Source organism: Erinaceus europaeus, chromosome 17 (assembly GCF_950295315.1).
Source record: "Erinaceus europaeus chromosome 17, mEriEur2.1, whole genome shotgun sequence".
Classification (NCBI taxonomy): domain Eukaryota; kingdom Metazoa; phylum Chordata; class Mammalia; order Eulipotyphla; family Erinaceidae; genus Erinaceus; species Erinaceus europaeus.
In genome coordinates, this window is record NC_080178.1 from 9,447,566 (window position 1) to 9,456,901 (window position 9,336).

Consider the following 9,336-nt stretch of genomic DNA (forward strand, 5'->3'; position numbering starts at 1 on the left):
CTTTATTTCATCATGAACACAAGCATTTAGTGTAGGGGACTAAACTACAACACATTACTGAATTCTTGGGAATTGCTTTTCCTCCCTCTTGCAATCTCCATAGACAATTTACCGGGATCTTGATTCAGTCTTCTCCCCAAGAAGAATGCCAATCCCAACACTCATTAGATGCAAGAGAATCCTTAAATACTTAGTCTCTGCCCTTGTTCCCCCTTTTTCCAGTCTAGAGGTACCATCTCTTGGTAGATCTGAGCTCAAATGTAAGATTCTTCCTCTCTCCTGCAAATTGGAATGTCATTGGTTCTGGGTGTTATGTAGAGAGACCTGCAGACACCCTGTGATCTGGCCTCTGTTATCACCTCCCTGTATACCAATGGAGCATTTAGGGCCTCAGTTGTTCTCTCTATGAAACAGGAATTTGAACAGACTCACTCTATGGTCTCCCACGGGAAGATCCTTGAACTGGCTCTTGAAATACCAAGGCATAATTCAGGCACTACTCTGTGACTTTCACCTCTGCCTCATATTTTATTTTATTTTAATTTAATTTCTTGTCACCAGGGTTATCGCTGGGGCTCGGTGCCAGCAGTATGAATCCACTGCTCCCAGTAGCCATTTTTTCCCCTTTTCTATTTTATTTGATAGGACAGAGAGAAATTGAGAGAGCAGTGGAAGATAGGAAGAGAGAAAGAGAGACACTTGCAGACCTGCTTTACCACTTATGAAGCTCCCCTTGCAGGTGGGGAGTGGGAGCTTGAACCCGGGACCTTAAGCATGGTAACATGTGCCTCAGTCAGGTGTACCAGCGCTTGGCCCCCACCCTGTAATTTATTAAGGGAGGTCAAGTGTTAGTTCTGCATTGGCTGCTGTTTCCCTGGCGTGCTGGTCCAAACCAATCTCTGTTCTCAGGGTCTGTGTAACTGCTCACCACTAGCATGCATACGATAGACATTCTCCCTTGGGAAGTTCCAGCACTACACCAAGGAGGAACAATATAACACACAAATACTCCTGGAGTGTTTCTCTGAAGCACACTCACACCGTGAAGGAAGGAAGTGAGGGGGAGGGACGTTCCCTGGGACCCAGCACAGAGCAGCATCTGACACAGGCAGCTGGAGGAGCCTCTGACTGCACGAGGGAGACATCTCCGGACTTCGGGACCAACTGAGATGTTCTAGTGGCTCCCCTCTGCCAGGGTGGAGACAAAGGTGAGAAGTGTTTTTGTTTTTACTGACTTGGTCCAGCTCCGTTGTAAATACCCAGTTTCTTTGTTCCATTCATAGGCAGTGCTTGAGAGACATCTTTCCACATGATACTTGCTGTGTCTGTTCTAGTGTCCATGAGGGGCACCGAATGTGCTTTCTTCCCAGGAGAAGAAACAGAAGTGTTCAGGAGACAGAGGAAGAACCCCAAGTTCCTCTGAGGTTCATGATGGGACACTATGTAGCCAACCTCCTGAGAACTTTGTCCAGGCATTTTCTTCCGTCATTTGGTGCTTAATTTACCTAAGAGAAACGAAGGTTGAAATTTCAAGTCAAAACAAAAATTATCCATCAAGGTGTAGTTTCTTTGGTGATGCTTCCCCAAACAGTATCTTTTTTTTTTCTTTTTCCTCCAGGGTTATTGCTGGGCTCGGTGCCTGCACCATGAATCCACCGCTCCTGGAGGCCATTTTCCCCCCCTTTTGTTGCCCTTGTTGTTGTAGTCTCGTTGTGGTTATTATTATTACCATTGTTGATGTTCTTCGTTGTTGGATAGGACAGAGAGAAATGGAGAGAGGAGGGGAAGACAGAGAGGGGGAGAGAAAGACAGACACCTGCAGACCTGCTTCACCGCCTGTGAAGCGACTCCCCTGCAGGTGGGGAGCCGGGGGCTCGAACCGGGATCCTTACGCCGGTCCTTGCGCTTTGCGCCACGTGCGCTTAATCCACTGCGCCACCGCCAGACGCCCCCAAACAGTATCTTAACAAGCAATCTCGGCGTTAGGAAAGATTTCACCAAACGCTGAGAGTCACAGGTTAAACGGGCACTTGTGAATCAACTGCAAGAGAAGAGTGAACTAGGAAATGGGCTGGATCCAGATGTGCATGAGTGACGGTGACCAGACTCACTGTGACCCTGCTCTGATGGACTAGGTAGCCCCCAGGGGAGTCACATTTGAGAATTGAGTCAGAGACACCGTTGAGGTAGGTCTTAACTCTCCTACTCTTTACTAGGAGACTTCCTGAGTCAGAAGGAGAGGGTGTCTGAGTAGGGTGCAGTTTGCCATGCTAGAACTTCCAGGAACAGTTCATCCCTATGACCTTACAGTGTTCTCTTTGCACTCTTTTTTTTTTTTTTAATATTTATTTATCCCTTTTGTTGTCCTTGTTTTCTACTGTTGTAGTTATTGGTTGTTGATGTCGTTCGTTGTTGGATAGGACAGAGAGAAATGGAGAGAGGAGGGGAAGACAGAGAGGGGGAGAGAAAGACAGACACCTGCAGACCTGCTTCACCGCCTGTGAAGCGACTCCCCTGCAGGTGGGGAGCCAGGGGCTAGAACCGGGATCCTTCTGCCGGTCCTTGGGCTTCGCGCCACATGCGCTTAACCCGCTGCGCCACCGCCCGACTCCCTATTCTTTTATATTCTTTTCTGGCCTTATTTCTTTGGCTAGAACTTCCAGGAAGATGTTGACCACTACTGGTGAAAATGGAATTCTTGTTATGTTTTGGTCTTTGGGAAAAAAGGTTTTCTTCTTTTTCTTTCCTGGAGGCCATTCCCCTCCCCCCCCCATTTTGCTGCCCTTGTTATTATTGTTATTGTTGTCATTGTTGTTGGATAAGACAGAGAGAAATTGAGAGAGGAGGGGAAGACAGAAAGGGGAAGAGAAAGATAGACACCTGTAGACCTGCTTCACCGCTTGTGAAGTGACCCTCCTGTAGGTGGGGTGCCAGGGGCTTGAACTGGGATCCTTACACCAGTCCATGAACTTCACTCCTTGTGCGCTTACCCTGCTGCACTACTCTGTGGCCCCCAATCATTTTTTATTTTTTATCAGTGAATATGATACTAGCTCTGGGGTTGTTATTATTATGTTGATTTATGTTCCTTCTATTTCTGATTCATTAATTAGAAATTTTTTATTATCTTTTTTTTATTTAAGAAAGGATTAATTAACAAAACCATAGGGTAGGAGGGGTACAGTTCCACACAATTCCCACCACCCAATCTCCATATCCCACTCCCTCCCCTGATAGCTTTCCCATTCTCTATCCCTCTGGAAGCATGGACCCAGGGTCGTTGTGGATTGCAGAAGGTAGAAGGTCTGGCTTCTGTAATTGCTTCCCCGCTGAACATGGGCGTTGACTGGTGGGTCCATACTCCCAGTCTGCCTCTCTCTTTCCCTAGTAGGGTGGGTCTCTGGGGAAGCGGAGCTCCAGGACATGTTGGTGGGGTCTTCAGTCTAGGGAAGCCTGGCCGGCATCCTGATGACATCTGGAACCTGGTGACCGAGTAATGAAGCTGAAGGGTTGTCATTCCACACGTGAAGTCTCTGGACACAGTCTGAAGTGAAGCATGTTGAGGTGGCAATCGTTGTGTTGTTTAGGTTGTGATCGGCAGATGCAATATTATTTGATATGGATTGGGAGAGGCATACGGGAAAGTGGGCCCTATCCAATTTAATTATCTTTATTGAATAGACACAGTCAGAAATTGAGAGGGAAGGGGGAGATAGAGGGGGAAAGAGACACCTGTATCACTGCTTCACCACTTTCCTCCTGAATAAATTAACTTTTTTTTTTTTATCATAAGTCAATGTTAAATTTCGTAAGACGGTTTTTCTTTTTTAGCAACTATAGATATGGCCACATGATTTTTATCTCTTTTTTGTTTGTTTGCTGTCATGTTATTATACTGACCGCTTTGTGTGTATATGTTAAATATCTCCTGCACAGCCTACACTTCTGTTACTGGAAATTTTGTTTTTTTTCAATATCTTGTATCCTGTGAGTCATGCTGCAATGAGCATGAGTATAGATAACCCATACGATAGGAATTTCATTTCATTTTAGTAGAGATAACCAGAAGACTCTGAGTAAAACAGATTATGTGTAATCAGGTGCTGGTGGGTGGACTTTTTCTAATCAGATCTTACTAGAGAAAGCCTGAGCTCTCTATTCAGGAAAGATTTTTCCTCTGATGATATTTCTGTTGATCTACAACTTTATCGGTTCCTCTTGGGTTCCCTGTAGTCTTTCACCTCGATCTTTGAATCAAATACTTAAACTCTCTTTTTGTAAATTTAAACACACACACACACACACACACACACACACACACACACTGACTTTTGAATATAACCTTAGTATAAAGACATGTTAATTTCTTCTTCATCATGTACCATTTCTTTTTCTTAGGAAAGTTTCTTTTTAAATTTTTTTGTTGTCTTTATTTATTAGATAGAGACAGCCAGAAATAGAGAAGGAAGGGGTGGTAGGAGAGAGACAGAGAGACACCTGTAGCTCTGTTTCACCCCTCTGCAGGTGGGGACCAGGGGCTCGAACCTGGGTCCTTGTGCATTGTGGCATGTGCACTCAACCAGATTTGCCACCACCCTGCCCCAGGAAAGTTTCTCTTTATTACTAATATTTTAGAATAATTTATCTTAGAATTGCTGACATTTTATGAATTTTTTTCTTCTTTTACTGATATGATCATGTGAATTCCAAAATATTTATTTATTTTATGAGAGGGATATACAGAGAGAAAGAATTAGGGAGATGTCAGAGTATCGCTTTAGCATAGGTAAGTCTTAAGTCTGCTTAAGAGGTCCTACCCTGCTTGTGAAGGTTTGTTTAATTTTGCCAGTAGCCTTCTATTAACTCTTAGCATCAACGTCTTTCATGTGTTTTTTTTCCTTTAATTTAAATAATAATAAATAATAATACGGTTCATCTCAGATTATGAGTAGTGCTGGGGATTGAACAGGGTACATGTTACAATTTTGCAATTTTGAACAGGGTACATTTTACAATTTTGCAAGACTTCTACAACTTACTGTGGTATCTCCTTAGCCTTTAAGTCTTCTAATTTTCTAGCAGTACACTTGTTATGAGTGTTACATGGCTTTTGTATATTCTCTTAATTTTTCACATTGATAAATCACTATGGGTACAGATATGGGTGAATATTTCAGTGCTTACCACTAATTTGGAAATTAATTGGGAATGAATTAATTAAATTAAGTTAATTAGCTAAATTAATTAATAATTAAGTTAATTTAGAAAGCTTATAATAAAAAAGTAAGTTACTACAAAGGAAATGAGTTACTGATAAAATAGATTATGGGGGGGAAGCAGAAGGTGCACCTAGTAGAACAATGCATGTGACAGTACGCAAGGACCTGGGTTCAAGCACCCAGCCCCCCCTGTAGGAGAAGCTTCACAAGTGGTGAAGCTGGGCTGTAGATGTGTGTGTGTCTTTCTTTCCACGTCTCTCTCCCCTCTCAATTTCTCTCTGTCTCTATTCAAATTCGATGAATGAATATTTTAAATTAAAAAAAGAATAACAGCTATTCTACAGTACAGCTTACTTATTTATTATTGGATAGAGACATAAATTGAGAGCAGAGGGGGAAGATAGAGAGGGAGAGAGACAGAGAGACACCTGCAGCTTCACCACTCATGAAGCTTTCCCTCCTGCAGGTGGGGACCAGGGGCTTGAACCTGAGTCCTTGTGCAATGCATTGTGTGTGCTTAACCAGATGTGCCACCACCTGGCCCCTACAATATAGTTTTTAAAAAAATCAATGAATTAGTTAATTAATTTTGTTGCCACCAGGGTTATTGCTGGGGTTTGATGCTGGCACTATGAATCCATTGCTCCCAGTAGCCATTTTTTTTTCCTTTCTATTTTATTTGATAGAACAGAGAGAAATACAGAAGGGAGAGGGAGGTAGAGGGAGAGGAAAAGATACCTGCATACCTGCTTTGCCACTTGTGACGCTTCCCCGCTCAAAGGAACCATGTGAAGTGAGATAAGCCAGAAAGAGGAGGATGATTATAGCGTGATCTCACTCACCGACAGAAGTTGAGAAATAAAAACAGAAAGGGAAACACAAAGCAAATTTGGAATGAGTCTGGTGTATTGCACCAACATGAAGAACCCCTGAGGGTAGGGGTAGGGGTGGCTGTGGTGGAGTTTCAGGTCTGGCGCATGATGGTGGAGGAGGATATAGTCTGGGGGGAAAGAATTTGGCAGAAAACTGAGCAAATGTTATACATATACCAACAACTGTATTAGCTATAAACCATTAATCCTCCCAATAAACAGATGTTCCCTCCCAGAGATGACAATAAGATTGCACAAAGTTGAATATTTTGTGCATAGGAATAAGTGAAAGTGAATGGACATGTATTTTAATATACATCACTACTATGTTCTTTATGTCATTGTATTTGTATTTAAATATACTGTCTATATTTGTTTTAATATTACATTAAATTAAATAATATAGTTTATTCATATACTCTTTTCTTTTCCAAGAAAAAAAAAAGGTCATAGAACACTCAAGGAAAGCAGATACTGGAAAAAATAGAGACCATTTGAGAACTTGAGGAAGATATAAAGGCAAGGTAACCCCAGTCTGACTTCCCAAGGAGCTACAGACATCAGACTGAAGGCATCTCTGCCCGAGACTCTGGGGATACACGTGTCCAGAGTGTTACAGGAATCTCAGGAGAGACTGGACTTTGGGGGCAAGATGGCGCTCATCTGCAGGTTGTAGCTGCCAGGCTGTGAGAACAGGCTATGGGAGGAGGTGCCCTAGTGTCACAGTCTGTGTCCTTGTCCTGAGGCTGGTGTGAGGTCTGAAGCCAGATGCTGTGCAGTGACAGGCCTCGTTGACCTCAGAGGCTCTGATTCCTTCCCTCATCTCCCTCCATCTTCACAGGAAAACATGGAGCAGGACCAACAGATGGATCCTGAGCTGAGAGGCAACACAACGGGTGTCTCTCTCTCAGAAGTCTGGGATGGGAAAGAGTCCCTAACAGAAGACAAATTCTTGTCCTATCTAGAGAATCAAGACTATTACCTGTACATTTTAAAATTAAGGGATATAATTTGCTTACTGCAGATGTTGCTTGCCTTCTGTGGCTTAGCGGGGAACGGGGTTGTCATCTGGCTGTTGGGGTTCTGCATAAAGAGGAAGCCCTTCTCTGTCTACATCTTCAACTTGGCCTGTGCTGACTTCACTTTCCTCTTATTTAATTGTATTGTAAACACAACTTTCTGGGTGCAAGAGCACTCAGCTGTGTTCAATATGCTGACATCCTCGGTTGAACTTTCTTCTTTTGTGGTGGGTGTCTGTCTGCTGACGGCCATCAGCACCGAGCGCTGTGTCTCTGTGCTCTACCCCATCTGGTACAGATGCCACCGCCCTGCCCATCTCTCCTCCATCCTGTGTGCTGTCTTCTGGGGACTGGCACTTTGTGCAGTGACAGCTTGGCATTGGTGCATATTTTTTGTGGATAGCAAGTGTTATGGAATCAACTTGGTCTACAACGGCCTGTGCATCCTCACCTTCCTGGTGCTCTTTGTGTCTGGTGTGACTCTGCTCATCCGGGTCCAGTGTGGCTCTAGGAGAAGACAGACCACCAGGTTGTACGTGACCATCCTGATCAACGTGCTGGCCTTCCTGCTGCTCAATCTGCCTTTCAGTGTCTACCACATGATCTATCTGACTTCAGTACCACTGTCCTATTACACAATTGATGTGCACATCTTCAGACTCCTCATGGTCCTGAACAGTGGGGTGAACCCCATCATCTACTTCTTTGTGGGAAGGTACAGGCAGCCCCATGGTCGGAAAGCACTCAGAGAAGTGCTCCAGAGTGCCCTGAACCACGAGGAGGAGGCAGCTGAGCAGAGGGGAGGGATCCCAGTCCCTAGAGAGAGGATGATACTGCCCGGAACCCAGAGTGGGCAGACCAGCTGTAACTCTACTTCTGAACTGTAGGCAGGTTCACCCATCTATGGGTTCTTGTTAAAAACACAAGTCTCATTCCAGGCGGTTCACTTCCTAACAAAGTCCCAAAACCTACATATAGACCAGGTCCCGTGAGATAGAGCATATGTTCACACATATCCATAAACTAGGGCAAAATATATACCTGAAAGCAAAAGTACGCAATAGTCTGCAGTGAGTACCCCCCAACACTTCATCTGCACTATTCCAGCCTTTAGGTCCATGATTGCTCAACAATTTGTTTGGCTTTGTATGTTAACTCTCTTTTCAGCCACCAGGGTCCAGATGCTACCATGATGCCGACCAGACTTCCCTGGACTGATGACCCCACCAGTGTGTCCCGGAGCTCTGCTTCCCCAGATCCCCACCGTACTAGGGAAAGAGAGAGGCAGGCTGGGAGTGTGGATCTGCCCGTCAACGCCCATGTTCAGCGGGGAAGCAATTACAGAAGCCAGACCTTCCACCTTCTGCAACCCACAATGACCCTGGGTCCATACTCCCAGAGTGATAGAGAATGGGAAAGCTATCAGGGGAGGGGATGGGATATGGAGTTGTGGTGGTGGGAATTGCGTAGAGTTGTATCCCTCTTATCCTATGGTTATGTCTTTTTAAAAAATAAATAAAATTGAATTAAAAAAATACAAGTCCCAACTGCCCCCTTCCATTCCAAGAACCATTGATGACAACCTAACCTCATGCTTTTGACAAATCTCTCTGTAGTTTGCTAGATTTTACATCAGTAGGGTGGGGATAGGTAGCATAATGGTTCTGCAAAGATACTCTCATGACTAAGGCTTTAAAGCCCCAGGTTCAGTCTCCCACCCCACTATAAACCAGAGCTGAGCAGTGCTCTGGTAGGGGGGAAAAATGAAAATTAAGAAGAAAAAATAGGGGGTCGGGCGGTGGCGCAGTGGGTTAAGCGCATGTGGCGCAAAGCGCAGGGACCGGCGTAAGGATCCCGGTTCGAGCCCCCGGCTCCCCACCTGCAGGGGAGTCGCTTCACAGGCGGTGAAGCAGGTCTGCAGGTGTCTATCCTTCTCTCCCCTTCTCTGTCTTCCCCTCCTCTCTCCATTTCTCTCTGTCCTATCCAACAACGAATTGCGTCAACAAGGGCAATAATAATAACCACAACGAAGCTACAAGGGCAACAAAAGGGGGAAAAAAATGGCCTCCAGGAGCGGTGGATTCATGGTGCAGGCACCGAGCCCAGCAATAACCCTGGAGGAGGGAAAAAAAAAAAGAAGAAAAAATATTTTACATCAGGAAGTCCTTTATTTTTACTTCTAAGACCTGAGCTGACATTCCATAATAATGCTTTTTGTTCTTCAGA

At 44.5% G+C, this 9,336-nt stretch overlaps 1 protein-coding gene across 2 annotated transcripts; it reads left to right on the forward strand.

The window, feature by feature from the left end:
• The first annotated feature begins 1,083 nt into the window (after window positions 1-1,083).
• On the forward strand, window positions 1,084-8,554 carry LOC103110462 (mas-related G-protein coupled receptor member A2-like). 2 transcript variants are annotated; one of them, XM_060177451.1, is made up of 2 exons: window positions 1,084-1,208; window positions 6,527-8,554. In XM_060177451.1, exon 2 carries the CDS (start codon window positions 6,939-6,941, stop codon window positions 7,995-7,997), a length of 1,059 nt encoding a protein of 352 aa, XP_060033434.1. In that variant the 5' UTR covers window positions 1,084-1,208; window positions 6,527-6,938; the 3' UTR covers window positions 7,998-8,554. The 2 variants fall into 2 exon arrangements, with proteins under 2 accessions (XP_060033434.1, XP_007519689.1); XM_007519627.2 differs by lacking the exon at window positions 1,084-1,208 and adding an exon at window positions 2,034-2,186.
• The last annotated feature ends 782 nt before the right edge of the window (window positions 8,555-9,336 follow it).

What these genes read in the sequence shown, in the direction of transcription:
- LOC103110462 (XM_060177451.1), top strand. Translation starts at nt 6,939, where the DNA reads ATGGAGCAGGACCAACAGATGGATCCTGAGCTGAGAGGCAACACAACG.